Source organism: Ophidiomyces ophidiicola, assembly GCF_022830035.1.
Source record: "Ophidiomyces ophidiicola strain CBS 122913 chromosome Unknown scaffold_4, whole genome shotgun sequence".
NCBI classification, from domain to species: domain Eukaryota; kingdom Fungi; phylum Ascomycota; class Eurotiomycetes; order Onygenales; family Onygenaceae; genus Ophidiomyces; species Ophidiomyces ophidiicola.
Genome location: NW_026054644.1, coordinates 643,216 through 671,202, shown reverse-complemented (window position 1 = coordinate 671,202; position 27,987 = coordinate 643,216). Strand labels below are relative to the sequence as shown.

Genomic DNA, 27,987 nt, shown 5'->3' with positions numbered 1-27,987 from the left:
TATGCCCAACTCCAATATAATCGTGCCGCCTGCAGGTAAGAGAAAAAAAAAAAAGAAACCGCACAAATATACAAATGGGGAAAAATGTATGCGGCCGATCAAGTCAAATCCAAGCTTGGAAGGTCCAATTCCAGTCGCGGCGCACGCGCAAACGTGACGGTCATTCGGTTGGTGTTTTTCCGCGCTATTAACCTATCTGCATGGGATCGAGAGCTGAGGATACTCCTCAGCGATGACGAGGCGCTGTTCAATCTCGAACTGCTGCCGGTCTTGCGAAGGCCCACTGTTGAAGCATCGCTAACGTTGCTAGATAATGCGCTGCGGAAGCTTGTGTTGGTTTGGCTTCGCATCGCGGTTGGACGGGGTAGAGCGGAAATAGGGGCCGAGGCTTCAGGGTCGGCAGAGGAAACGGCGCCGTTATCGGCTAATGATGGGAACGGGTACGAAGAACTTTCAACAGCTTTCTGTGTGGGAGAGGGGAGAGATACAATATCGGAGAGCTTTCTAGACAGTGGTGGAGGCATGGGCACAAGAAAAGCGGCCATCGTCATGTCATCTTTTGGCCTAGCCCGCATCACAAGGCCTTCATCGTCGTACAATTCTTGTTGCTCTAGCCCCGATTCGAAAGAAAACTGTTCAAGGAAGGTTCTCAAGCTCGCCACCGATTTCGGCCGATCATCACTAGCTGTATCCTGCATATCGGTTATGTTATCCTCGGCGGGCTGCATGTCCCCTTGTGCAAGATGATAGTTTCGGTACAGATAACACTGTAGACGCTCATCTTCGAGATCCCATTTTTCAGCCAAAGACTGGAGCATAGCTTGAATCTGGGGACTATTAAACTCGGAATCAGGGGCAGAAGCCGAGGGTGAGGTAGACAGCATCGGGACAACATCAGTTTGTCGATTCTTATTCGATTTTGTTAGCCTGGTACTGTTTGGTCCAGCGCTATGCACGGCGGCCTGGACTGTCCGACGAAAGGAGCCAGCTGCTGCCGTAGTTGAATTCCTTCGCTTTGGGGCTGTATTGACTGATTTTATCTCACGACGAACTTTCTCCATCGCGTGTTCTCTGTCCCGAGTCATGCATGGCAGATGCAGCAGAGTGTTATTGTTCCGCAATCCATTTACTAAGACAGTAAAAGACTGCAGGTTAAGTTCGTTATTATCGCAGTGCACTTCAAGAAGAGAGTCGTTCTCCTCTAACACAGAAGCAAGTGTATTGGCTCCCTGCAGTCCCAACTTCTGATGCTCAATCTTTAACACCTTGAGGGTCGTATTCTTCTTGAGCCCGGTTAAAGCCAGATTTAACCCGATTCCAAACCGGGCTACATCCAGATGAGCATATTCTCCGCTGATATCTAGCTCTTCTATAGTCGTATTCTCCTCGAACATTACCTGCAGCGCTTTGCATGTCTCAGGGCCCGCATCGTAGGGTAGCGACGCCTTTGAAATATCGACATATTTTAAAGACTTGTTTTTTCTCAGAGCTTCTATCAGTTGTCGGAAATGGTCCTCTTTCTGGAAATCCATCATTCTCATCGTCAGGTGCGTTGGGGTTTTCCCTTGGGCGATGGATCCAAAGAGCAAGGAGTAATCAACATGAAGCCTGTTCTCACTAACATGAAGATGGATATTGCGCGGCTTTCCGGAGTCGTCGACCATGAAATACAAGAATGTTGCTACATCCCTTCCTGTAAGACCACACTGATCCAGTCTCAACTCACGCAGCTTGTTTGACTTCTTGCTAGCCAGGTAGGCGGCAATGGAGTCCACAGTCTTCTCGTTCACAACGGTATGGCTCAAAGATAGCTCCTCCAATTCCCAATTAAGTAACGTCTCAGGGGCTATAAGGGGCTCGGGGCCGGTGTTTCTTGAGATATGCGAAAGATTGATCTTGCGAATGTGTGCGAAGTAGCCAATCTGCTGCTGGAACAGTTCCGCACTTAGTCGGCCTTGGACTCCAGAGATATTGATCGCCTCAAGAGTGGATTCTTGAGTAGTCATTGTTGATAGTATTAGATCAAGGTCATGGATGGAAATGCCACAATGGCTTATTTCAAGGGCGCGAAATTGTGATGCCGCTTGAGATGCGGCATCAACCAAGTAATCTAGGTCGGAGTCACCGAGTTTAATACCATTTAACACGACCCAATCGACCTGAGTAAGTCTGCGTCGACACAACGGGAATATGGCTTCCGGGATGCCACACCCAGGGTCAACTTCGCCTTTTTCACTAGTTGGTACTCGAGTAAGACAAAACGCAAAGTTCAACCGCCGCAATTCATTACTTTTTAAAGCTAATGCCCTGATCTCTTGCGTTAAGACAGAAATTTCCTCTTGCCCAGGAATATCTAGCAGCAAATTCGAGCGAGTGCGCAGCGCATCGTAATCGAACCCATACGGGTCGTATAGGTTTTGAAGCACGTCCAAATTAACACCTTCAAAGGAGACGGTTCTGAATGATTCGTTATAGCGCAAAGCCCTCAGAACTGCCAGTAATTCGAAAACACAGTAGCCTCGCCCGTCCTTCGAACCGGCTGGCGGGAGTAATTGAAAGCTCGGCGCATCCTCACAGGAGTAATCGATCGAGTATCGGATATTCGAAGCATCGACGTCATATGCGGCGCAATACGCTGTCAAAGTGCGATCGAAGTGGCCATCCTCTTCATCCGATTGCGCGGGAGCAGCAATGAATTGCTCCTCTAACCATCCAGGAACCTTAACAGTATACGGTTGCTGGAGCCACTGAGGCCGTAAATATTCGGCCCGCTGACGAATGTGAAGAACGATATCAGCCGAAAATGCAGAGGACAATTGTACCTGTATTGCGGGCTTGAAAGGTAGGCTAATACACGGCAAAGTCAGCGGGTATTTCCAATTAAAGAGTAAAGTAGAAGAAAAGAAAAGATATACCGAAAGAGCAATTGGAGTCCATCGTCACCACGCTGCATATGTAGGGCTGCTAACGATAAAATGCCAAAAGACTGCCCAATATCAAGTTCGCTTAAAGATGCCATGGATGAACGGTTACTTATCCTTGATAAAGGTAGAATATGAATTTTGTGGACTCCTATTACCAGGTAGCATGGTGTTGATGCAAGTTTGGTATAGTCGTCGGTTGAAGCGCGGCCACTTTGTTTTACCGGCAGTCGACGCACGACGCGGTGCATAGACATGGAGTATGGGTCGTAATCCCGTTCCTGGTCAAGAGTACGTGAAATATATTCAACGGTCTCGGGATCAAACGGGATAGGAGCTGTAGCTCTAGCTTCTGCCGCGGCATCTCGAATTCCGGAGCGCCAGAGCTCAGCATCCAGGGGGTCTGTCAGCTGAATTTGCAAAGATAATGCCTTGGAAGATCGGTCTTCCATGTAGCACACTTCAACAGAGAAGAACGGCCGGCCATCGTCCAGTTTATGGACGGCCAGAATTCGGTTTAGAGGAATTCCGGTCCCGATATCTGTTCCACTGGCAGAAACGGCACCATCCTGCAGCGACGCAAGCGAAACAACGGAAAGGCGGTTAGACGTGAGTGTACTGGGAGTATTTCGACCCCATTGCACGGGAATGGAAGGGAAAACGTCCGCCGCCTTGGACCGGCTCTTGAATCGCACGAGATGTGTATCCGTTAGGACCAAGTACTGGCTCTTTTTCCTCCACATGGGGGCGGAGGTCTGTACTTCGCCATGGTGCAGCACGGTGGTGCCCATGAGTTGTTTTGTGTTGCCATTTCCGAATCCAAAAATGGCGAGCTCGTCTTCTTCGCCCGAGGAGTCCTTTGAACGGGTTTTGCCAGGGTCGTCATCATTGTACGCGGTCAACGAGCGAAACGAGCCGAAGACGGAATTGCGCTTTGATTTCTGAAAGGATTTAGATCTAGTACGGGGAATCGGCGTAGGCCAGCGGAGGCTGTCGGCCTCAGAGACAGAATGATCATTGAAAGCTAAGGGGCTGGACGACATGCGGCCGCGAGCGGCGTACTGTGTCTTGGAGCGGATCATGTTGGGCGGGCAGTTGTCGACGTCACTGAAGCTGTCGGAGCGTTGCCTGAGGCCCATGATGCCCAGCAACGAGCCGCTACTTCGAGGGCGGCTCCCGCAACGGCGGCGTGTTATGTTCTCGCAGCGCAGGTCGACATGGCTGCGGCTGCGCAGACCGTCGGACGGAGAGAGTTGGGGATATGGGTGCGACTGTGATGGCACATTCTGGCCGGCAGAGCCCAGCAGCCCTGTCGAGCCAAATAGCAGGCTAAAACTCTTTCTCCGTTTGACCTTTTTAGCCTTCTCAGCCATGATCGCGGAAAGTTGGCGCCAGCAAAGCTAGCGCGGAACGGCGGAAGGCAGCTGGCGGGCAAAAAGCAATTAAGGATGGGGACACAATTAATGCTGGGTCAGAAACGAGCGTTGGATGGACTATTGAGAACCGGACGACAGCATCGCGGCGCGGCGGCCGGGCGGGGAGCGAGCGTGTGAGTGGTAGGGCAGGACGGACTGGGCCAGCGGGCTCAGAGCAGCTCTGGGCGAGGAGCAGTGGCAGCGTTCAGTGCGTTCATCCGACGGTTGGCTGAGCGGCGGATCGACCAAGCCATGTCTCCGCAGGCTAAGCGTCATGCATTGCCAGCCGGCCGTCCAGGCGAGAGTGGCGGGCGTGGTGATGGCGGTGGCAGCGGGCGGTGGTGGTGGTTTGGAGAGCGTCGGGAGCGAGCGAGCGAGCCAGCCGGGTAGTTAGTTAGCTAACGGAGCTAACCCGCCCAGGCAGTCAGGCGACTACGGCGTGCGACCGAGCCCACCCGCGCCGTACCAAACACGCCAATACACGGCGACGACACGCCCAGCCCGCATGTCTCAGAGCGCGGTACCGTACCAGACCGGACCCGACAAGGATGATACGGCGGCTTGGCCGCGCCGCGCCGCGCCGCCGTTCCTGCGTGGGTGGGCGGCGCCAGGCCCGCGCGCAGGACGGCGGAGAGCCATGGGTGGCCGCCGTCCCTTTCATTTGGAGTACGGAGGACGGGCGTCGTTGACTATGTTGTAGCTAGCTACTAGCTGGTAGTACGGAAGGGAACGGGGTGCCTCACCCACCGCGGCGCCAGCTCGTGACGGCGTCATTTCCGTGCGACAACGGGCGCAAGACGACAATCAAATCAACAAATAAATAATAAGTCGTTAATCAAACTACAGACCCCCAACCTGCCGATTTCTCGCTTACCAGGCCAGCCTAAGGTGGCTGGCTGGGATCTCAAACCCGCTCGCAACCCCACTGCCCGACCCTTGATACAGCGCACATGAGCATCACGACGACGGACGATTTGTCACGCCTGCAGGCCCGCCACGCCACTGCCACTGCTGGGCTGCGCCGGAGATTAGTTGTTATTCGAGCCAGCGCGCACTGGCGCACACGTGGAGGCTGGCCGATCCACGCTGTCTGTCCACAAACCAAACGGCCTCGTGCCGTCCACAATAACAGGAAGGCCATGGGCGGTGAGGCGACGCGATGCGATGCGATGCGACGCGCAGCCGCCAGTGCGCGCGGGGGAAACATAAAAAAGAAAAAAGAAGAAACTGAATTGCACCAACCGCGAATCGAACGCGGGCAGCTTGCTTGGAAGGCAAGCGTCATACCACTAGACCATTGGAGCTGTTATGACTACCATACCCCAGCTGGGTCTACATCCCACCCACGGCGCATCGGGGCATGGATCCACTCAACGGCCGCAAACGCCCTGAGGGTCCCATTATTGTTGGGCAAGTCGACGCATCTGAATCCCTTCGCCTCAACAACGCCATCGCCAAGCACCGCAAAAAATTTCTTTAAGATGAAGTCAAAGCACAATTCAAGAAATTAACCACCTACTCCGTACTAGTTACTACTACCACGACTCCGTATGGAGGACCTCGACCCACTATCCGCCCAACTGCACAATCCCATGTTCCTGGTCCAGCTTGTCCTGCGCTTCCCTCCATTTGATGCCCCGGTCACTGATGGACCACAATTTCCGTCGATAAAAGTCCGCCTCCGACCCTTCCGTTTCCTTGTACTGCTTCTCTCGCCGCCGCTGGCATGCCTGGAATAGCACCTGCGCTCGCGACGAGGGCAGCACTGTGAGCTTGTAGTCGACTTCCCACTTGTCGTCCGCCGTCAGGTCCTGGGGCCGCTCGACGTGCGACCCGTTCACCTTGTGGTAAACATGCAACGTCATCCCCACCACGGACTGTGCAGATTCCTCCGCCTGGTTGGAGTCTGCCTGCTCCCCGTCCTTCTCGGCCTGCGTCTCTTCTGATGGTGGCGATGTTACTTCAGCCGCTGGCGCTTCCTCTGAGCTGTCGCAAAGTTCTGGGTACAAAAGCTGCTTCTGAATTCGCTCGATCTGCTCTTGGTTGCGCGTTTGGATTTCATCAATCTGCTCCTCCGTCACTGGTTCCGCGAAAATATACATGAACGGCAGAACCCCTGTCCGTGTCTCAAAGTGGAATCGCAGTGATTGTTCGGGAAATCGAGCGCTGACCTTGTCCAGGATTTTATTCCACAGAGCCACGCTATGCATGAACTCTACGTCTCCCAAAGTCGTATCTTCTTGGCCATGAAGCGCTTTGTCCATTTCGGGCAGAGAAACATACTGGAACCCAAAGATCCGTCGAACATTGTGAAACGCAACAAATATACCATCCATTCGTCCAATTCGCACCTGAAGCGAATACTTTAGAAACGCCGACCGGACCATATCGAAATATTCTCGTTCGAAGGACTCGTAGTCCCCGAACCGGCTCCGAATTTCGTAGCCCGCCCCCCGCGTGAAGTTGCTGGAATCCATTCGAACAGATACGACCGCGCGGGTTTTCAGATCAAACATGCCGGTGCCGGGAAGGCGAGGATCATATGCGTCAAGTTGCGCTCGCATTAAAAAGTCTCCGTATGTCGAGTAATGGTAGCTTTCAGGTGCCGCTTCACCTGGTACTGGCTCTTCGCCCGGCATTCTTCGATAGCGTTCAAATTCGTCCGTTGGCATCGTGAGAAGCTTTTCCATAGATTTCCCCAGATTCATCAAGACATTTGCTGAGTCAAATTCTTTATCCGCATCAATAGCGTATACCCCATCTTTGTATCGCAAAAATACAGCAGAGGGTGCCCTGGTAAGCCGCGTAAATGTTTGCATCTCATCGGAAAATCCTCGGGATATCATTTTCAAATCAAGCGGCCGCCATGCTGAAAGAAGAAAGTGGAAATGCGATAGGACACTTGTCATACTCGATGACGATCCTATGTATTTTTTCCCCTGCTCTCTAGCTATTTTTCTAAGAATAACGTCCTGCGAACTCGTAATGTAATCGCCCAATGCTTTAAAATCAAACTCGGAAACCGGCATGATGGAGCTAAGGTATGGGTCGAAATTATACACGCGAGATCTTGGATCGCGAAGGTGATATACTCCCGGACTACTTAATATTAGCGTCTTTGGACGGGGATCACCATTGGGGCCGGATATCTTACTTGAATAATACCCGGTCAAGGCCATATGCGAGACCAGGCACCGCTGTGGACTGTGTGTTTAAAGCTAGGAGTTATTAGAACAACAATCTTCTCAACTGCTCTAGGACTGCATTTTCTCACCTGTAATTTTCCCTTTTGGAGGTTCTAAAATGTCCGATTGTGCAGATAATCCGGCATGAACGCTGGCGAACTCATCATGTCGTCGTTTGCGAGACTTCGGTTTCGCCGTAGCTGGATTCTTCTGTGGATGCGCATCTATTAGTAAAAACCGATCAAGCAAGCTGTAATATAGACACACTGTTCCGTCAAAAGGAGCCACAGATACTCTCCGTACCACAGATCTCGAAGAAATAACTCTCCGAACTGTTCCTGCCGCCTTTTTTGAAGATTTGATGGTCTTTACGTCACCCTTCGTCGAATGTGATTCATTTTCTAGTTGCTACATGTCGTTTCCGTATTAGTCTTGCAAAGGAGAGGTAAACTGTCCAAGGGTGGAATGAAATGAAACTAACATGTTGATCATCACTAGGGATATTTGGATTTCCATCCTCGCAATTATTTAATTGCCCTTGTGGATTGTTATCCTGGCCAACCTTTGTATGATTCGAACTCAGATCTGAGTTGAGGAGGATCTCGGTCGTGTGACTGGAGCCCGATGAAATATCCGTTACCGCATCATGGCGAGGCAGAGATAAAACGAAGGAACGCTCGAATGTTCTTCTCACGCAGAATAGGCAGACATATGGATTGGAACGTCGTGCGATGGCCCAGACGGATTTGCTGAACATTCCGGCGGCGACAGACAAGTCGTCGCGACAAAAGACCCTGGACTGTGAATAGGCGGTAGCGAGCAAGAAGCAAACAATTTCACAATAGAAACAAAAGAACAAAAAGGGAAGAAACTCTAACAAATTATATAAGGTCAAAGTAGAGCATATACGCGCGATCGCGACCTTGCTCACTTTTCTCCAGAAACTGCGTTCGAAATAAAATGCGACGAAACTTTTTGAGTTCGACGCGCCGATACGCACTTAGCCCTGTAGGTACGGAGTACGGAGTACCTAAGGTACCTAATTAACAGCTTACTAGTCCTGTTTAGGTTTAAAGTCAGGCCACTTAGGTAATCGATCCCCGAACAAACGGCCCGATATTAATCCACAGACTTTTTCAGGCGACAGCAAACATGCGGGGGGTGCGAAGATAGGCAAGATAACATGAATAATGACAAATACGAGTATTGATGTATGCTTCTACGCTGGCATAACTGTTTGCTGCTGAATATGCGAGGCTCATCTCTCACTTTATCATAGTACTACAGTGGTACAGGGCTCATACGCACAATCAAGCTTTCTTTCCTTGAAAATACTGTATCTGTACTGCAATGATACGTCCCAATTATACGGTCTACGGAAAAAGTTTAAAATATCAAAAGAGAGCCATCCCACTTCATTCGCAGATAATAGGCGCTGAGTGTGTATTTTGATTCTGGTTGGTCCTACGACCTTGTGAGATTAGAATGTGAGTCCAATATTTACCCTCTGGACCCCAGGGCCTCAATCCCAGGAAGTTTCGTGAACGCCAAATGTGCCTATCTGCCCCCGCACCCCTCCATTGAGTCACGCACCACCAAGTTGTTGATTAGAGCAATTCAATTTTGTCCTGCGACGCCTTCAATCTGTCAAAAACTATACTACTAGCTACCAAATTCTCAAGGGATTAAAATACAGACTGGAATTATAGCTTATTCTTGCTAACATGGCATCATGTCTTCACGGTTTTCTATTCCTCAAATCTTCATGATTGTCAAATTACTTTTGTTGAAATTTGTCATGTTCATGGGACTACGTTTGATTCTACCGGCCATTTAATGGGGCTAACAAATGGGATTTAGTGTTATTCCAAGGGAGCCGGATCGCTATGCTTCAGGAAAGGCTCCGTATTCTCGTTGTCGGTAGCGGCGGCCGTGAGCATGCCCTAGCATGGAGACTTAGCAAATCTTCTCTCGTTGAATCTGTGTTTTGTGCGCCTGGAAATGGCGGGACGGAGGCACAGGAGGCATCCAAAATATCAAATATTGGTATTACGTCTGATGATTACCCCGCTTTAGTCTCTTTTGCACAGAAGGAGAATGTGAACCTGGTCGTACCAGGACCGGAAGCTCCTTTAGTAGATGGGATTCAGGGGTATTTTCAAGCAGGTACGATACGTCTTTCACTGGAATATCAAAGGAACGACTAACCAGAACTACTAGTTGGAATAAGATGCTTTGGTCCATCTAAAGCTGCCGCTCAAATGGAGGGCTCCAAGGCGTTTTCTAAAGATTTCATGAAGCGCCATAATATACCAACTGCCCAGTACGAAAACTTCAACAACTATGAGGCTGCATGCAAGTACCTCAATTCCATCGAACATAATGTTGTCATTAAAGCTAGCGGGCTTGCTGCTGGTAAGGGTGTCATCATGCCTCAAAACAAAGAGGAAGCACTTCAAGCCGTCAAAGAGATGATGCTGGATCACCAATTTGGCGAAGCAGGGGATGAAATTGTTATAGAAGAATTTTTAGAAGGAGATGAGTTGAGCATATTGAGTTTCTCAGATGGGTATACTATACGGTCTCTTCCTCCAGCACAAGATCACAAAAGGATCTTGGATGGCGACCAGGGCCCAAACACTGGAGGAATGGGGTGTTATGCTCCAACACGTATTGCTTCGAAAGAGGTTATGGCTGAAATCGATAAGACCATCGTACAGCCTAGTGTTGATGGGATGAGAAGGGAAGGTGAAGCCTCTCCAAAGTGTGCATCCATTATTTTTGATCACTGACAAAAGTTCAGGCATACCATTCGTTGGCATTTTATTTACAGGATTAATGATGACGAAGAATGGCCCAAAGGTTTTGGAATATAACGTCCGCGGTGGCGACCCTGAGACACAGACATTACTGCCTTTGCTCAGTGATGATACAGACCTTGCAGAAATTATGGTCGCTTGTACGGAGCATTGGTTAGATGGTGTGAATATCAAGGTGGAACCTCGATTTGCAGCCACTGTTATCGCCGTGGCTGAAGGTTATCCGGGGCCATATGCTAAGGGCGTCGGTATCACACTTGACACGCCCGCCCCAGATACTCTAATTTTCCACGCTGGTACGAAGATCGTTCAAAACCATTTGCAATCGGCGGGCGGCCGAGTGATTGCAGCGACCGCAACGGCCGATACACTGGAAGATGCAGTTAAAAAAGCCTACTCTGGAATATCGACGATTCATTTTCAGGGCATGCACTATCGTAAAGATATTGCCCATCGTGCGTTCAGAAAACCCACGCAGGTGGAAGGCCTTACATATGCGGCCGCGGGGGTATCTATCGATGCCGGGAATGCACTTGTCAACCGTATCAAAGCAAGCGTCGCGCGAACAAAAAGGCCGGGATCGGATGCTGTAATTGGTGGATTTGGAGGGGCCTTTTCACTTGCTGCGTCCAATTCTGGCTTCCATAGTGCGTCACCTACTTTGATTGGCGCTATCGACGGCGTTGGAACAAAACTCAAGGTAGCACACGAGATGGGAATCCACAACACTGTTGGCATTGATCTCGTTGCGATGAATGTCAATGATCTGGTCGTTCAGGGCGCTGAGCCGCTCCTCTTCCTAGATTGCTATAGCTGCGGAAAACTAGATGTCGATACCGCTGCCGCATTTGTTTCCGGCGTTGCTGATGGCTGTGTCGAGTCAGGGTGTGCTCTTGTGGGTGGAGAAACTGCCGAGATGCCTGGTCTCTTTATCGACGGTGCTTATGATGCTGTGGGTGCTGCTATTGGGGCTATCGACGCGAACACCCACCCTATCCTGCCACTTACTGATCAAATGAAGCCCGGTGACATTCTACTCGGCCTTTCTAGTAGTGGTCCACATTCCAATGGTTATTCATTAGTTCGAAAAATCGTTGAACAATCAGGGTTATCCTATCATGACCCTCCGCCATTCCACACGTCCGCTGCATCTTTGGGAGCTGCTCTTCTAACACCTACCAGAATTTATGTCAAACCCCTTCTATCGGCTCTCGCAACATTCAATACCGGTACCATTAACATTAAAGGACTTGCGCACATCACGGGTGGGGGCTTGGTCGAAAACGTTCCTCGCGCTCTCCCCAGAAATCTGTGTGCTGAGATTGACGTGGCTACGTGGCCACTGCCCAGTGTTTTCAGATGGCTGAAACAGTCAGGCAATGTCAGCGCCGTGGAAATGGGACGGGCGCTCAACAACGGCATTGGAATGGTCATGGTTGTTTCTGAAGATAAAGCGGAGGATATCAAAATTCATTTGGAGCAGCAGGGTGAGACAGTTTTTGTTATTGGGTCTCTTACCGAGAAAGGAAACGAGAGCAATGAGGGATGCGTGTTAAAGAACATGAGCACATGGGAGTAGCTGTTTGGTAGACTAGACTTTGGTAGGGTAAAGGGAAAAGGCGCCTATCCCGCATTCTAGCAGGCAACCAGTTCCTTATGTACAGGAGTGTAGTACGCCGTAGGAATCGCGTAGAGTCGGTCATTGTACTCCGTACTCCGTATCCATGGGGACAACCCATGATGTCATGAGGCTGATCAGCGGGCCGTCCCGGAGAAGCTTTTTTCCCAGCGCACTTCATCGCTCGGATCGACGGCTGTTGTTGGGAACGCAACAGGCGGCTTCTCCTGGTAGCCTAGGAGACCTGAGGCTGGCGTACGTGGGGTTTATTGGACCGGTCGAGAGTATGTATATTGATCCGCTTGTCTGGTACTGACGAAGCCATCCGCGCCACCGGCGTGATATGTAGACCTCTTCTGTCCCACAACCAGCGAAGCTTTTAAGTTTCAATTGACAACATCCCATGCTCGAATCACCCCGTCATTCGGTCATCGCTCAACCAGCGTGGACTAAACAGCGCGGCAGCGCCGGGGCAACCGGGAACCCAGCTGCTTTCCTACCGTTCCGTTTCAACTTGCGGTTCTCGGATCGCCTGGGGGTGGGACACAAGAGAACCATGCCTCGGTGCGCCTGACGTGGTGCTCTCTCCAATCCGGCAAAGAGATTGCACTCCAAAAGGAGGTTTTTAACTCTGTCCGTGTGGGTTGCCGTTATGATGCATGGCGACGGACGAGACCACCTCGCTGCTCCCCATCTGTTGATTGTTTTGGGGGGCCATTGTGATGTTCCCGCCCCCCCGCCTTGCGTCGCGTGCTGCTTATTTTTCCTTTCTCTTGCGTTGCCGAGTACACCGTACACAGTGGACGCTCCTCCATTACACGCGCGTTTACGTTGGCCCCACCCGTTGCCACGGAGCAGAAGATGATCTCAACTCCTCAGGTGTTCGTGAGTGGGCCGAAAACATCTGATTGATCTCATTACAACCTTAGAGTGCAAGTCTAAGGCATTTCTCTCATTTCTACTGGTTCTTTCTCTTGGTGGCTCTGTTGCCAAGTCTGCTTGTTGCTACTGTTCTGGTATATGTGATCGACCCTCGAGCCTTCAGCCTACGCTGCGTGATACTATTCTAGAGGGAGCGCATGATGGCCTCCATTGCTTGGTTAACGGAAGCAGATGACATTTTTGGTTGTGTTTTGTGTAGACATCAATCAATCAAGAAGTACAAATAGCCCAGTCAACGCTTGTTGCTCGGAGCTCTTTACTACCAACACATAGACCTTCTCATGCTCTCTCACCATGCAACTCTACACAGCTTTGTTACTGACCATCCCTGTGCTTGCCCAGGCAGCGGCCGTCCCTAACTATACCTGCCCATGTAGTTCGGAATCAGAAGCTTCAGCGACTTCCACAACATGCGTACCAGTGACCACGAGGCTGCCAGCATCAACAGTAACACCAACAACATCGACAGCAACGCCAACGACAACTCCACAGGTCCCAGGGACTCCGGAAGCCAGTGGCCTTCGATCAGTCATTTATTTTGTGAACTGGGTATGTTTCTTTCTGCCTCCATTCTCGGCAACAGTAACCAATATTTGTTAGGCTATCTATGGACGTCAACACAATCCGCAGGATCTGAAGATTGATCAGTTTACCCACATTCTATACTCATTTGCCAATATTAGATCTACCGGGGAAGTATACCTTTCTGATACTTGGGCTGACCTAGACAAGCATTACCCCAACGACAAGTGGGATGAACCTGGAAAAAATGTGTATGGTTGTATTAAACAGATGTACTTACTGAAGAAGAGGAACCGAAACTTAAAAACTCTCCTTTCCATCGGAGGGTGGACATATTCTTCTAATTTTAAGGGCCCCGCCGGCACGGACGCAGGTAGAAAAACCTTCGCAGAGACCTCAGTGACACTTATGAAAGATCTTGGGTTTGATGGAATCGACATTGACTGGGAGGTATGAATCAGACCCCTACTTCTAATTCTGAGATGGACACATTCCTAAATATCAAACAGTATCCAGAGAATGAGAAAGAGGCAAATGACTACGTTCTTTTACTCAAGGCATGCAGAGAGGTAAGAAAGTTCTACGGCAAGAAAGCCTAGATTTCTAATCGTGTTTTTTTAGGCTCTCGACGCATACTCTGCCAAACATGCCAATGGCAAGAAGTTTTTACTTACCATTGCCTCCCCAGCTGGTATATTGCCCACTGGTAATATGATTCTAAACCGACGCTAATTTAATTTAGGCCCTGATAAGTATAACAAGCTGAAACTTTCGGAGATGAACAAATACCTTGATTTCTGGAACCTTATGGGATATGATTATAGCGGCAGCTGGGATAGTATATCGGGACACATGTCAAACGTGTATTCTTCGTCGTCCAAGCCCGAGTCTACGCCATTCAGTAGCGACAAAGCTGTCAAAGACTATATTAAGGCCGGTGTTCCCGCTAACAAGATTGTTCTTGGGATGCCTTTATATGGACGAGGCTTTGCTGAAACTGATGGTATGGGATCGAGGTTTTCTGGCATCGGCGAAGGTAGCTGGGAGAGAGGTGTTTGGGACTACAAAGCACTTCCTCAGTCCGGCGCCACTATTGCAGAGCTTAATGACCTTGTTGCTTCGTACTCATATGACAAGAGCAAGCGCTATCTCATCAGCTACGATACTCCCAATATTGCAGCACTCAAGGCGGATTACATTACTAAAAACGGCCTTGGTGGTGGTATGTGGTGGGAGAGCAGCAGCGACAAAAACGGCACGGATAGTCTTGTTGGCACTGTAGGTCAAATCCCGATAAACGGATATATCTTTGGGATACTAATCATCTTTTAGGTTGTCAATAGATGGGGCGGGAATGGTCGCTTTGAGAAACGCCAGAATGAAGTCAACTACCCTGACTCAATCTACAATAATCTCAAGAATGGCATGCAGTAACAACCTGAATAAAGGCTATTGCTGCTGCTTGGTGATGAGAAGCGAGTTGTGGTTTATGCCTGGAGACTTTATGATGACGGTCGCTTTGCTTTTATATTCCGCATGATTCCATTGTGAACTAAGATACCATGACCTTATGTACAGCCCATTATATATCAACTTCTATTTCCGAAGGTTGCGTGACAAAAACACGTAAAGCTCTTGTGTAGTTAATACTAAATACCTAACTATTTATTTTTCACATATTGACCACAGCCGGAAGCCTCCATCTATCAGGTGTAGTGCCTGGGGCAAGAATTTACGGGAAATTCTTGTAATATCTCAGCCCTACATGCCCCTCCTTCTTCGAGCCCAATTAACTACGCATTTCGGCCCCTGGATACGCCGCTTGCCCCTCTGTGTTGTTGGCGAATGGCTAGGATGCAAGGATGACGCTTCCACATTTTGGGATGCATCAAGTGATAGGCTCATGTAACTAGTCCAAGTCCGGGTTTGGGGCGGTGGAAGGCAAGGTATAGTCCTCTCGAAAACCAGAGCAAATTACGTTGAAGTTCTAACTGTTGTGAAAACGGGTGAAAACCCTCTGTTGTTGATGATTGGCAAGGTATCACTCCAAACATCATCATAAGTCACGCGGGGCTAACATCTTTCAATAGGACAGGATTCTTATCACAGATATGGCAGACAGAAGTTGGTGATAAATATGAATTATAAGATACAATGAGCTTGACCTAGTGTGGATATCATAGGTGTGTACAAGACATGGTTTGGAAAGAGATAGCCACATGGCAAAACGGCAACTAGGGAATCACAGAGAGAATACCGCAAACAGGCCGTGTTCAAACTGTAGGTTACCTCTAGGGATTGGAAAGGAGTAATAACTTAGAGATTGATTGTTGGGTGGGTTGAATTACTGGTAAGTAGACAAGGTTGTCAACGACAAAGATTTAAGAGTTGTTGCATAATGGAGGCTAACTAAACTCAGTACTGTAGAAGGATGAAACACAGAAGGGGGGGTTGAAAACGGGACGTATGCCTCTCATCTTAACAACTCTCAGCACGAAGCCGCCGCACGGTTTTCATCAAGAGAAGGTAGTGGCATATACTTTTCCTGTGGCCTTGAATCCCGAGCGCGCAAAAAAAAAAAACTTAGAAGCACTTCCGGTGGACAATCGAAGGGCCGGATTCATCGTATTCTTGCTTGGAGATCCACATTTGTTGGAAGGTGGAGAGAGAGGCCAGGATAGAGCCACCAATCCAGACGGAGTATTTACGCTCTGGAGGCGCAATGATCTTGACCTTCATGGAAGAAGGAGCAAGTGCAGTAATTTCCTTCTGCATACGGTCGGCAATACCTGGATACATAGTTGTGCCACCAGACTAAACAGGCGTCAGAAATCGGTGCAAATTGAATAGTATCAAGGACAGCAATCTTACCATAACAATATTACCATAAAGATCCTTTCGGACATCAACATCACACTTCATTATAGCGTTGTAGGTAGTCGCGTGAATACCACCGCTCTCCAGACCCAAGACGCTGGGTTGGAAAAGGGCTTCGGGAGCACGGAATCGCTCGTTGCCAATAGTAATGACTTGGCCGTCAGGAAGCTCATAAGATCTCTCCAAGCTAGAGCTCTGAGCAGCAGTCTGGATCTCTTGCTGGAAATCTAAAGCTACATAGCAGAGCTTCTCCTTGATATCTCGGACGATTTCACGCTCAGCAGTGGTCGAGAAGCTGTATCCGCGCTCGGCCAGAATCTTCATTAGATAATCAGTGAGATCACGGCCAGCCATGTCGATACGAGAAATGGCGTGAGGCAGAGCAAAACCTTCATAAATTGGGACAACGTGGGTCACACCGTCACCAGAGTCCAGCACGATACCGGTGGTACGACCAGAAGCATAGAGGGAAAGGACGGCTTGAATAGACACGTAGAAAGCGGGAGCATTAAAGGTTTCAAAGACGATTTGTGTCATCTTCTCACGGTTGGATTTGGGGTTGATAGGAGCTTCAGTCAAAAGAACAGGATGCTCTTCGGGTGCGACACGTAATTCGTTGTAAAATGTATGATGCCAGATTTTTTCCATGTCGTCCCAGTTTGTCACGACACCATGCTCAATTGGGTACCTCAGAGTTAGGATACCACGCTTCGATTGTGCCTCATCACCAACATAGGAATCCTTCTGGCCCATACCAATCATAATACTATGAGTAGTGTTAGTTGGCATCAGTGGAGGGGGACGAAGGATGTTTACCCGTGATGGCGCGGGCGGCCGACGATTGATGCTATCAATTGCGTCAGTATCGAGGCCGTAGTAGAGCAATTGTAAGCCATTCGGTAAGAAAGGCGATCTACACTGCGTGTATGATCTAAAGGTACTTACGGAAAACAGCTCGCGGAGCATCGTCACCGGCGAAACCGGCTTTGCACATGCCGGAGCTGGAGATAAAATATCAGTATGTTTTAAATTCGCAGTCTGAAAAAATCGCCACGAAACTAGACGAGGGAGAGATGGGTTTGAAGGGGCGCATGTTTCGACGTCAAGGCGGCACAGGATTGTGGGCTTCAGGCGCAGGAAACATTCACAGAGTCAACATACCCATTGTCGATGACGAGGCCAGCAACTTCTTCTGTAGGATTGAAATGACTATGTTAGCGATGTTTTCTGGCCGCGGGGATGTGAAGAGATACGGAAATGGGCTAGGTGATGTTAAGGTCCGGGGTGCCTTACCTTCCATGTTTGATGACAGCGAAAGCGAAAACTAGAAAGTACAGAAAGGAGGCTGTGAATGGAAAAAGCGAAGGAAGGTGAGCTGGGAAGCAGAGGGTCTATTAACAGGCGTTGAAAGGAGCAGCGTTGAGCGATAAATAGGGATGGGGTGAATATGGGGGGGCGGAAAGGGAGGAGGTTGATTTCTTGTTGATGAGATGTTGGAAGATGAAGTGGACTTAGCGGGCGAAGACGAATTTTGAACAGAGAGGGGGGGCAAAGTTACTAGCGGAAATCGGGTCCGGTTCGGTACTAGTGACTTCAGCGCCGGGTGCAGCACGCTGCCTTGGCGGTGTACTCGATACCTATGGGTGCTGCGCCAGCCCAACGATGATACCCACAATTACCCCCATAAATACACGCCCAGCTTGCTGTCAACACCAGGCTCCAGCATTCCCACGGCTGGCTGCCATGGTTATTGTTAGCATGATCGCATGCCCCAGATTGCTGCCTTGAGGGTCACAATGCCTGCCACTGCACCAAAACGTATGCTCAATCTACACGCATATGAGCTTCATAGCTCTGGAGGACACGGATAAGGTGTATAGAGCATGGTGTGTATGTCCATATAGGCGTTATGGACTTGGTTGCTGGAAATAGATACCTGACAAGATGCTGCTCTCCTCTTTGCCTGACCATATATCATAGGCGGCATCGTTGGGGGGTTCTGCCACAGGGAAACCTACACCCCTAGCTAGGTCCTTCGTTTTTAACAAGTGTCCGCCACATATCAGTGTCATTCCAGACCACGCTGAAATTAGCTGCTGTATGGTTGCCTGACATAATTTCCTGACAGTCCTGTAGACTGACCTGCATTTATAAGGTGCATCTGTTTTCTTTTGCCAGGGAAAGGCATTTTGCTATGCCTTATGGCTCTAGTTTTCTTGCATTCCAAAAGAGTGATACGAGTAAAGCTCGCTCACTTTTTTCGCTGCTCCACTCTTGCTAGTAGCTGCTATACAGTACTCCTGCCGCAATTCTATGTATGAGCGCCGTCTGCCTGTTCCGAGGATAATAGGTACGGATTCTGTTGATGAGGGACTAGTAGAGTTTAACTAATTAGGTTGTAAGCCAATAAGCGTAATATGATTTTGATAAGGTAACTAACATATTCAGAAACTAGGGCTAGGGCTTTACGTAACCAATTAACCATGTAACTATGGAGTAGTGGGGAGTGCTAAATTTTTGGAAATCTTTATTCTTATCGTACTTCCTACTACAATAGGTTTTTTTACACAGCTGCAGACCAGAGTGAGGGAGAGCAAAAGAGCGGCAAGAGCCAGTAGCATGGATTCGCAGATGAGCAACCTGCTAAAATGGAGCATCGAAAACTCCGCCCCCACACAGAAAAATGGCGTTGAACAGGACTCGCCCGAACAAACGGCACAGCGCCTTGATACTGATGCTCTCGAGCGCCTTCTGGGAAATGCTCCATCAGATGCCGAAATGATGAAGGCGGCTATGGAGGTGATCCAAGACGAGACCGCCACCCTGGATAACAGGCTCCTCGCATTCGACAATTTCGAACAACTGATTGAGAACCTAGATAATGCAAACAATATGGCTGTTCTAGGGCTATGGACTCCATTAATTGGGGAGCTGGGCAACGTAGAGCCAGATATGAGGAAGATGGCTGCCTGGTGTATTGGAACGGCTGTGCAAAATAACGAGCAGGCGCAAAACAAGGTATGTCGGTCTTTCTGATCTGACTGTCTGATTCTAAACATATTCACCATGGGATTATAGCTCGTGTCTTTTGAAGCCATTCCTAAGCTTCTCCAATTGGCACAGACCGATCTAAATGCTGCTGTTCGCCGAAAAGCTATATATGCACTATCTTCCGCGGTACGGAATAGCCAGCCTGCACTTGACCAATTGCAATCACATTTACCAAATGATTTCGTTTCAAAAGACGAAAGGCTTCATGCCGATGATATGGGACGTATTGATGCTATTCTGAATAAGTTAAGAGAGATATCTGTATGAGTATTCACCATACGGTACTTTCGTGCCCTGGCGAAACTGGAAGCTAATCGACTTGGGTGTATGCGTTGAACATTTCATAAAGTGAGGGAAATCTCTCCACAGAATATGGTATGGAACTGAAAGGATACTTGGCGTTAGGAATTGTCTTCAGATTCCATAATCATTTGCACCTTACCACTTGCTCTTTTCTAGAAATCCTGCTTCCTTAACCTCGAATCTACAAGAGCTGATAGGGCCTTAAATAGTTTAACAATAGGTTCATTGATGAGCTTAATCATGTTCAAGTAATCTGTACCAAAGTTCTCAAACCATAAACACCAGATACGCCGAATGCGAGAAGGAAAGAAAAGTAAAACGCAGCAGAGCCTCCCAAGAAGAGGAAGTAGCTAAGATATGAAATATATTATCTCTAAGAAGTTCATAGAGCAAGGCTATACGTATAGTCATCTTCCATGTTTTGCGAAATCCACAAAACCGCAGAGCTAGATAGCATTTAGCAGTTAGTCTACTGGATCTAGGGTATGAAATGCTGCTAAAGTCTGATTAGAACTTACCTGACCATAATTAAACCGTTTGCAATTACATTTGCAATTCCAAAGTATAGCGTTTGCAGTGGGTATCCTTTGATAAGGTATTTGAGCACCATTACAGTCTATCGATTGGATCAGTTAAGGTGGCTTTTGCAATTGAAACCAAAGAGAAACTTACCACACTCCCTGCCAACCCACCAGCTAGCAAGGCAAACCCTAAGAATAACACAAATCGTACCTTCCAGGCAACACCGTTTCCAAAGTAGCTAAGGCTATCGGCAGTTAAGCGGGATTTTTCAATCGAGTTGATTACCAGCATTCCCAGCGATGAGCAAATCCCAGGTATCCAGTCAACAAATTTGACATGAACAATAGAACCGTTTTTAGAGCTATGCGAAAAGGCCGCCGCGTCAATGAAGAAAAAGAACCCGAGGGAGAACTGAAGGGATGGAAAGCCGTCAGATGTTGGTTCGATTTGGGGATGGAATCCGATGATACATACCAGAGCACCCGAGGCGTACACGCCTGCGCTGCGGGCATTAGCACTATTTAGCCATGTCGGCTTGGAGAAGCGAAATAGGCGGGTCTCTGAGTCGTCCATGATGAGAACGGTTCGGGTAAAGCTCTGGTAACGGCACGATAAATGTTAGGGGCTTTAAAATGAGTAAAGAGTATTTCGAGAGTACGGAATAATTAAATCAGAGCGAATATGTTGTAATAGCTACCAGGCAAGTTTGTTTGAGCTCCTGGCCGGGCACAGAGTGCTGATGTCAATGCAACAGGCATGGTTCCAGAACTCTTGATCACATGATGTCATGTGTTCCCCATAGCGGACCTTAAGGGGGTGAGATTCATTCACATTGCATCTATATTATTAGAATTATCCATTCTCTAACTTTAACTCGAGAAAGATTGATTGAAAAGGTCTATTATTATCATTTGAGCAACTATGAAGGACTTCTCAAATCGTCTCACATCACAAAAAATCGTAAATCATGAACTACCAGGGTGGATGCTTTCACCATTCAGAGTCTTCGCAGAACAGCTTTAGAATAGAATCAACAACTTCGGTCGCCTTTTCTCTTTCTAACATTGGTACACAAGTGATGTTGTTCGCAGTCTTAAGCGGAGTTTCTTGATCCAAGCCGGGTACCGGTGCTGGGTGTGTGTCATGGAGAAACCTACGGAGCGCAAAAGTCGATGCACGGTATGTTGCATGATACATTGCCTTAAAACCCTGTCCCTCGTAGCCTAGTAATTCCGGTGTTTTGTCAGGGGCTATTGTATTAGAGGCCTGGTCAATGGAGCCAGGCTTGGTGCGTTGAGTTGTAGGGCCACGATGATAGCCGTACAGGCGCAAGCAAGTTAAAATCGTTCGGGTCAGACAGGCTTTGTTTGCAGTTATGATATCTTCCGATGTCGCGGTAGTTGGATGGGTTGGAAAATTCTTCTTTTTTTTAAAGACTGGGGTGACAAGGGTGGATTTCTGCCTATCTGATATGTTTGTTTCAAATGCTCGGGGGGCTGGCGAACATTGTTTAGATAAAGAAGATGTTCTGCCTCCTATGAAACCCGCCCGGCTGGTTCCTGAGTCCAAAGGAACGCTGGAAGAAGTAGTTGAGCAGTGCTCCTTTTTCGTTTTCGAATACAGAACATTTACCAAGGGCGACGCTTCCCTCTTCTTCTCTATATACTCAGAAACTGCGACGACGCCTTTCTTCCGGACGTTCTTATGATATTCGTACGCGGCCTCGAAAAGAGAATCCGCTCGTTTTCGTTTTGGGTTTGACTCAGAAGCATTACAAAGAAACCGCGCATATTGCGAGGGCTCTATGCCATTTGTAAAGTCGTAGTCCAGCGTCGGTTGGAGCGATCGTGCTTTTGTTATTAGGGCAGAACTGAGCGGGGCAGCGTATACGCGTATTTCTTTTAGAAGGGAGAGTCCCGAATCACCCCCTCGTAATGCCGTTGACGCATGGAGTGATACAACACCATAAATTAAAAGGCTGTTTGTCTTTTCAGGACCTTTTGTGTTATCACGAGAGTCTTCAACCATTACCAAAATCCCGATAGGGCATTGTAGCATAGACGCCTCCTCATCCTTATCTGGACTGACATTACTCAGTAGCGTTTGTTTAATCCATTCACCAGTCGAACTATTCACAACATGAACTTCAAGTACAGGGCCGGTCAGCGCCAGGAGTGGGATGGAGGTCGAATCAACTAGAGACTGTAACGAAAGCGTCGCACCCGATAAGTCACAACGATTAGTCGACGACGGGTTAATTAGGCGAATTCCTAGATATAGGGGTTAGATATCTCAGGTGCTTTCTCTATCACTTGCCTTACCATCGAGAAACACAGACCTCGAGGTAATGGTCCCCGACCAAACTTCCATAGCGGGGAAGAAGCCCTTGGTATACCACAAGATACGATCGAACGCCTACAGCCTGCAATGTCACCGATGATAGTAAAAGAAATTTTGAAGTCTATATTTGGTGGTTTATACGCGTAGGAATGAAATTCTATGATGTTAAAGATTAGACGCTTGACAGGTACAAACGCGCGATCACGTGTAGCTAAATCAAGTGACGGATTTGGTATCCAAAAGGGACACAGGATCACGAGTATACTGTTTTTTAAGGATACGGAGTACAGTCTGATAATATTAATTGTACGATATTCCGTATTCTATTATACATACTATTCCGTGCACACATACATTCAGACAAAGCAGGAAACAATCTGTTACCATCGGGGCGATAAGCGCGAGTCTACACAGGTCAAGAGAAGACAGCATGAAACAGCTATGCAACCTCAGCAGGCTCAAATACCAAAAAAGAAAGAGAGAGAGAGAGAGAGAGGCCGCAAGGGGTAGTACGCCATTCACGCCAGAGAAATGGAAATGCGAGAAGGAATCGTGACTGCCATTGAAACCATTCCAAGGGGAGGGGTATAACAAACAAAAGAAAAAAGTAACAAGGGGCCCCTAGAACTCTTCTTGCTCCTGAAAGAACATGGTGAAGCTGATTATTGTGCCGTATATCAAAAGGCCACCCAAGACCGACATCACCATGGCAGGAACTTGTATCGCACCACTATGCGCTAAGACGGCAGGAAGAGCTATGATGCTGTTAGTAAATCTACGTTCAGTATTAAGCCCATCTAAATGTAATGGCGGCTATTATTGGAACACTGAGTGTAGAAGACCGCCAACTAGACATACCGATTCCCATGATGACGAGAAAGCCAGTAAGCCATCTGCCAAAATCCACAACGCCACTGCCAGGCGTCTCCATAAAGTCGTCCGGATTTGAACATCGACCACATATCCAATTTGGTAACGGCGCGATCACATAAGTTGCTACGACAAGGAGTGGAAGGTAGTTATGCCATAAGGCAGCGGAGAGGATAACAAGAAGGAATCCGATGGCAAGGACCTTAGGGTGGGTTCTCATCAATAAAGACCGAGGGAAAATCATTTAGATATCCTGCCAGCACTTACAAATGAAAGTGAAATTATAGTCTTCAGGCCGGCGGCCATAATTTGAGTATCAGATCAGAATCAGGGAAAATGGGAGGGGTTGATTGGTGGGAGTTAGTTAATCTCTAGCAAGCTATCGGAGTTCAGGCAGAGGTTGCCTCGAGAGTCCATCAAGAGATTTATATTTAAGGGTAGGATGTTTAGAAAACGAAGCTGTCCAAACAGGTAACATTTATAAAGCCGCCCTGCCTTGCCAATGCCTATCACCATCGAATAACTCGGCAGGATTATGTAATAACTAAGCAGCGTACGGATACGGAGTACTACCTGGTACGAAGAGGTACTCAGGCAGCTAGCTAAGTAACCTTAGTCAGTAAACTAACAGCTATATCTAACAGGTAGCAACGGGGAACTAACTGGCTTAGGCCCGCTGTAGTTAGTTAACTCCTAACTAAAGTAGCTAAACTAACTAGCTGACTCTCCCGTCGTTTGTGCTCGAAAGGCGCTAAGCCTAGGGTAGATAAGAGCTCACTTCCAGGCAACATGTCTGTAGTCATCTCTGCCTACTAATTACACTGAACATCTCTGATTCTCTTCTTCAGATATTTTAGCAGCTAGAGAGCGCAGAAAAGCCAATATATACTTTAAACACTGTTTTCCCATCTCCTCACCGCCATTTAAACATGTTCCGAAATAACTACGATAATGATTCAGTTACATTGTGGGTTCAGCTTACTTCTTGCCTCACTATATTGCACTGGCTAAGGCGAGTGATGATAGCTCCCCGCAAGGAAGGATTTTCCAAGTTGAATATGCGCAGGAGGCTGTCAAGCAAGGCTCGGTAGTAGTAGGAATTGTCAGCAAAACACACGCAGTACTCGCTGCACTTAAGGCACGTCCCTTCATCTCTTCTATCGTTTAAACGCACCCAAAACTGCAATCTAATAGGCCTGAACAGAGAAATGCAGAAGAACTTTCCTCTTACCAGAAGAAGGTCATCGCTATTGACTCTCACATGGGAATTGCCATCGCCGGCCTCGCCTCTGATGCGCGCGTGCTTTCCAATTTTATGAAACAACAATCACTTTCCTCAAAAATGACATATGGCCGTTCCATCCCTATAGAACGCATCGTCAATAGAATTGGTGATCGCGCGCAAACGAACACGCAACACTACGGCAAGAGACCCTACGGTGTGGGGTTGCTTATAGCTGGTGTTGATGAGGCAGGGCCCCATCTGTTTGAGTTCCAGCCCTCTGGCATGACCCACGAGATGATCGCATGTGCCATTGGTGCTAGGAGCCAGATGGCTCGGACATATTTAGAAAAGCATTTGGATGAATTTGAGGACTGTGGGCGGGATGAGTTAATCAGTCATGCTCTAAGGGCACTAAAGGAAAGTCTATCGCAGGATAAAGAGCTAACTATTGACAATACTACGATTGGTGTGACGGGTATCGGTACCGAGGCTTCCAAAGGAAAGATGGATATATTTAAGGTGTATGATGGGCAAGAAGTCACGGCCTTCCTTGAAGTTAGCGTGGGCGAAACCGTTTCTGCTACCGCCGAACACCAGGGCGAATCGATGGAGGTAGATTCCTAGCAAGACAATTGATTAGATGTGATATCAGCCTTTTCTTCTGACATGGTGTTTAAATTAAGGATGAGCAGGCTTTTCTCTCAAATTAATGACTGTTATCTATATGATGCTCGCCCTATTTTTGCTACTCATTCTAAAGTCGACAATCTACAATATATCAAAGTCAATTTCACTTTATCAAACCGCAACACTTGTTGATGTCCAAATACACCACCTATTCCACTTCCCAAGCAGGACAGCCATACCAGTTTGCTACCCTTGGGTTTTCTATGGCTTCTTTCCCCACTGGAGATTATATCGCTCTTCGCTCACTCTGTACTCTCTGAGCGCCCCCAAAACACCCTTCACATCCTTACATTCGACCATAATCTTACTATTTTCCTGGGTAACAAATGTTTCCTTCACGCTTTCCTTGAGCCAATCCAAGATTCCGTCCCAGTATCCGTCAATATTCAATAAAACGATGCCAACACTGTGGATACCAAGTTGATTCCAGGTGATCATTTCCATTGCTTCTTCAAGCGTCCCAAACCCCCCCGGAAGCACCACAAAGCCCGAACCGGGGCCACCGGCGATGACTTTGTCGGCCATCATTCTCTTTCGAGTATGCATGTCTGAAACAATGGTAGTTAAGCCATATTCGGAGTTGACTTTCTCTGTTGAAGAATTGACAGGGACAATGCGCTCCGGTGCCTTGCCTACGAATTCTTCACTCTCGACACCATCTTCAGACTCCAAGATTGCTTTATGCCCGCTCTCAACCTTCACCAATGCCTCAGGAATAATGCCGTGAACCGCGTGAGGACCGGATAGAGATACTAGGGTCCGAGACACCTCGCCCATGAGACCGCTTGTGCCACCGCCATACACAAGCGTCGCATTGTTTTTATGGAGCTCATGGCCAAAGGCACGAGCTGCCTCCAAATAGGCGGGATTATTGCCAGGTTTGGCGCCGCAACTACAGTTGTGTTAGTATATCGCTAGATATTGACGCAAAGAAGGGTAGGGTAAGGTAGAGACATACAAGACACAAATGACAGGGGGCTTATTTTCAATCGTGGGGCTCATGATAAGTATTCTGTGATTAATTCCCAGAGAGACGCGGTCGACTTTCTTTGTATGTTGTATTGGTTTTATTTTATGGGACAGATGTTATAGAAACAGATTGATAGACTTGTACGAAACGTAAAACTGCGGGGTCCGTGGTTGAATAGGTCGACAAACCCGAAATATATATGTAGATGTTGGTATTAGCTCCCCCCCCCCCCCACACTATCGTTATATATCAAAGATAGAGGCATCAGAACGGTCTGCAAGTTATACACATGTGACGCAAGAAGTGGGAATTTCCCTACAGATAGGTATAGGCTTGGTGAGGTAATGTAGAAGTATATTCAATTACTAGTCAAATTCACTACATATGAGCAATTAAACAATTTCATCTTTTTATACAACATATCAGCATGGCGGTGCTTATGAGGATTGTTACTGGACAAAGAATATGTTTCACTCCTTCACAAAGTTCGCCTAAATGGTATTGCTTTGTACTTTATCGTTCTAAGAGCTCATTGACTCTCCAGTTTTATGCTTTTTTCTTCTTGACTTTATCCTTTAATGACAACGGAACCTTATCAGCACTTCTTTCATCCGTGCTCCTTGTGGCTTCTGGTTGAAGATTTACAGGCCCGGCTACTATTGTATCTGGCTTCACTACTCCGAGCTGAGGTATACCTGCCCCTGGCTTAATATTTTGCTTTACTTCAGGCACATTTATCCCGCTAGCTAGCTTTTGTGCTGGAGCTGCGGTTTTCGTAAAAATGAAAGACCCAGGTTCGCCGATTAAAGTCGAATCATCCATATATTCGTCTCCATAACGAGTAAATAGACTCAGCATTTCTGCAAAATTTCGAGTATCTTGTAATTCTGGTGAATTTATTCTAGATGTCGAAGTTGATGATGAGAATTTGGCTGTGAGCCCATCTTTTGTGGCAGATTGGGGGTCAGGCAAAGGCGTTGTTTCTTGGTTTCGTTGGGCGGACTGTGGAAATTCGAGGGGTTTAGGGGTATATGAAAAGTAGCTATGTCCGTAGGATGGAGAAAATGAGAGTAACGGAGAAGCGGATGAGAGAACCTTTGACAATGAAGTAACAGATGAGAGCTTCGAAAGGGTGTTAGGACGATGTATCCGCACCAAAAAAGCCTCGGGAATAGAACATACCACCCGCCTTCCCACCACACTCCACACTGACGGTGCCATAAACACAGACTCTCCAACAGCAAAAAATGTTGCCAATATCTGCACATCATCTTGGCCTCCCTTTCCAACTGCCTTTCGCCTCATCTGTTTCCTGATTACCCAGACATTTGATGGCTCTTTGGGTTGTTCACCTCGAACTGTAGCACTAGCATTTGCAGCAGCTGATTCCAGCAGTGGGTCACGCGCGACCATAAACTCAAGTCCTTGCATTGTTTTGAGCCGCGCTTCAAACGCTTCGCGGGTCTCCACGAAAGGCCGAAGGTTCTCATTATGCATGGCTTGGAGAGCAAGAGAGGCATTGTTAGATGTAGGGTCAAAAAAGGGGGACTCAGCAAAGTAAAATAGAACTATTGAATGATTCTATCAGTAACTATAAGAGCAAAGTAAGGGACAATTACACACTGTTGTTGGAGTGAACGAACCCTCCCATCATTTGCACGTGCTGGGGAGAGTGCCATGTTATTTCTTCTAACGGTACATCTGGTGAAAAATCCATGTG

General features: G+C 47.9%; 12 protein-coding genes and 1 non-coding gene across 13 annotated transcripts; 4 read left to right on the top strand and 9 right to left on the bottom strand.

The window, feature by feature from the left end:
* Positions 1 to 98: 98 nt before the first annotated feature.
* LOZ57_001662 (uncharacterized protein) lies at positions 99 to 4,294 on the bottom strand (the record flags this gene model as incomplete). Its single annotated transcript, XM_049250748.1, has 2 exons — positions 99 to 2,847; positions 2,916 to 4,294. 2 exons carry the CDS (start codon positions 4,292 to 4,294, stop codon positions 99 to 101), a joined length of 4,128 nt encoding a protein of 1,375 aa, XP_049110332.1.
* A 1,275-nt stretch (positions 4,295 to 5,569) lies between these two features.
* On the bottom strand, positions 5,570 to 5,640 carry LOZ57_001661. Its single transcript has one exon. It is a non-coding gene; the product is annotated as a tRNA-Gly (tRNA).
* Positions 5,641 to 5,904: 264 nt separating this feature from the next.
* Positions 5,905 to 8,278, bottom strand: LOZ57_001660 (uncharacterized protein; the record flags this gene model as incomplete). Its single annotated transcript, XM_049250747.1, has 5 exons — positions 5,905 to 7,435; positions 7,491 to 7,554; positions 7,611 to 7,731; positions 7,789 to 7,929; positions 8,003 to 8,278. 5 exons carry the CDS (start codon positions 8,276 to 8,278, stop codon positions 5,905 to 5,907), a joined length of 2,133 nt encoding a protein of 710 aa, XP_049110331.1.
* Positions 8,279 to 9,253: 975 nt separating this feature from the next.
* Positions 9,254 to 11,919, top strand: ade1 (Bifunctional purine biosynthetic protein ADE1; the record flags this gene model as incomplete). The annotated part of the gene is made up of 4 exons (XM_049250746.1): positions 9,254 to 9,335; positions 9,382 to 9,687; positions 9,742 to 10,269; positions 10,325 to 11,919. The coding sequence occupies 4 exons, from the start codon at positions 9,254 to 9,256 to the stop codon at positions 11,917 to 11,919; spliced, it is 2,511 nt and encodes an 836-aa protein (XP_049110330.1).
* Positions 11,920 to 13,194: 1,275 nt separating this feature from the next.
* On the top strand, positions 13,195 to 14,856 carry CHT4_1 (Chitinase 4; the record flags this gene model as incomplete). Its single annotated transcript, XM_049250745.1, has 6 exons — positions 13,195 to 13,449; positions 13,501 to 13,872; positions 13,932 to 13,991; positions 14,044 to 14,113; positions 14,165 to 14,700; positions 14,755 to 14,856. The coding sequence occupies 6 exons, from the start codon at positions 13,195 to 13,197 to the stop codon at positions 14,854 to 14,856; spliced, it is 1,395 nt and encodes a 464-aa protein (XP_049110329.1).
* A 1,149-nt stretch (positions 14,857 to 16,005) lies between these two features.
* Positions 16,006 to 17,599, bottom strand: ACT1 (actin; the record flags this gene model as incomplete). The annotated part of the gene is made up of 6 exons (XM_049250744.1): positions 16,006 to 16,236; positions 16,294 to 17,065; positions 17,116 to 17,146; positions 17,245 to 17,300; positions 17,461 to 17,508; positions 17,553 to 17,599. 6 exons carry the CDS (start codon positions 17,597 to 17,599, stop codon positions 16,006 to 16,008), a joined length of 1,185 nt encoding a protein of 394 aa, XP_049110328.1.
* A 1,319-nt stretch (positions 17,600 to 18,918) lies between these two features.
* FES1 (hsp70 nucleotide exchange factor fes1) lies at positions 18,919 to 19,617 on the top strand (the record flags this gene model as incomplete). The annotated part of the gene is made up of 2 exons (XM_049250743.1): positions 18,919 to 19,317; positions 19,378 to 19,617. 2 exons carry the CDS (start codon positions 18,919 to 18,921, stop codon positions 19,615 to 19,617), a joined length of 639 nt encoding a protein of 212 aa, XP_049110327.1.
* A 418-nt stretch (positions 19,618 to 20,035) lies between these two features.
* On the bottom strand, positions 20,036 to 20,748 carry VPS68 (Vacuolar protein sorting-associated protein 68; the record flags this gene model as incomplete). Its single annotated transcript, XM_049250742.1, has 4 exons — positions 20,036 to 20,099; positions 20,172 to 20,269; positions 20,326 to 20,586; positions 20,650 to 20,748. 4 exons carry the CDS (start codon positions 20,746 to 20,748, stop codon positions 20,036 to 20,038), a joined length of 522 nt encoding a protein of 173 aa, XP_049110326.1.
* Positions 20,749 to 21,165: 417 nt separating this feature from the next.
* LOZ57_001654 (uncharacterized protein) lies at positions 21,166 to 22,545 on the bottom strand (the record flags this gene model as incomplete). Its single annotated transcript, XM_049250741.1, has 2 exons — positions 21,166 to 22,445; positions 22,497 to 22,545. The coding sequence occupies 2 exons, from the start codon at positions 22,543 to 22,545 to the stop codon at positions 21,166 to 21,168; spliced, it is 1,329 nt and encodes a 442-aa protein (XP_049110325.1).
* Positions 22,546 to 23,136: 591 nt separating this feature from the next.
* On the bottom strand, positions 23,137 to 23,605 carry VPS55 (Vacuolar protein sorting-associated protein 55; the record flags this gene model as incomplete). The annotated part of the gene is made up of 2 exons (XM_049250740.1): positions 23,137 to 23,270; positions 23,374 to 23,605. The coding sequence occupies 2 exons, from the start codon at positions 23,603 to 23,605 to the stop codon at positions 23,137 to 23,139; spliced, it is 366 nt and encodes a 121-aa protein (XP_049110324.1).
* Positions 23,606 to 24,314: 709 nt separating this feature from the next.
* On the top strand, positions 24,315 to 25,234 carry PRE5 (Proteasome subunit alpha type-6; the record flags this gene model as incomplete). The annotated part of the gene is made up of 3 exons (XM_049250739.1): positions 24,315 to 24,352; positions 24,412 to 24,547; positions 24,590 to 25,234. 3 exons carry the CDS (start codon positions 24,315 to 24,317, stop codon positions 25,232 to 25,234), a joined length of 819 nt encoding a protein of 272 aa, XP_049110323.1.
* Positions 25,235 to 25,498: 264 nt separating this feature from the next.
* On the bottom strand, positions 25,499 to 26,299 carry LOZ57_001651 (uncharacterized protein; the record flags this gene model as incomplete). Its single annotated transcript, XM_049250738.1, has 2 exons — positions 25,499 to 26,189; positions 26,256 to 26,299. 2 exons carry the CDS (start codon positions 26,297 to 26,299, stop codon positions 25,499 to 25,501), a joined length of 735 nt encoding a protein of 244 aa, XP_049110322.1.
* Positions 26,300 to 26,813: 514 nt separating this feature from the next.
* On the bottom strand, positions 26,814 to 27,968 carry MED6 (Mediator of RNA polymerase II transcription subunit 6; the record flags this gene model as incomplete). Its single annotated transcript, XM_049250737.1, has 3 exons — positions 26,814 to 27,389; positions 27,450 to 27,835; positions 27,962 to 27,968. The coding sequence occupies 3 exons, from the start codon at positions 27,966 to 27,968 to the stop codon at positions 26,814 to 26,816; spliced, it is 969 nt and encodes a 322-aa protein (XP_049110321.1).
* Positions 27,969 to 27,987: the final 19 nt, after the last annotated feature.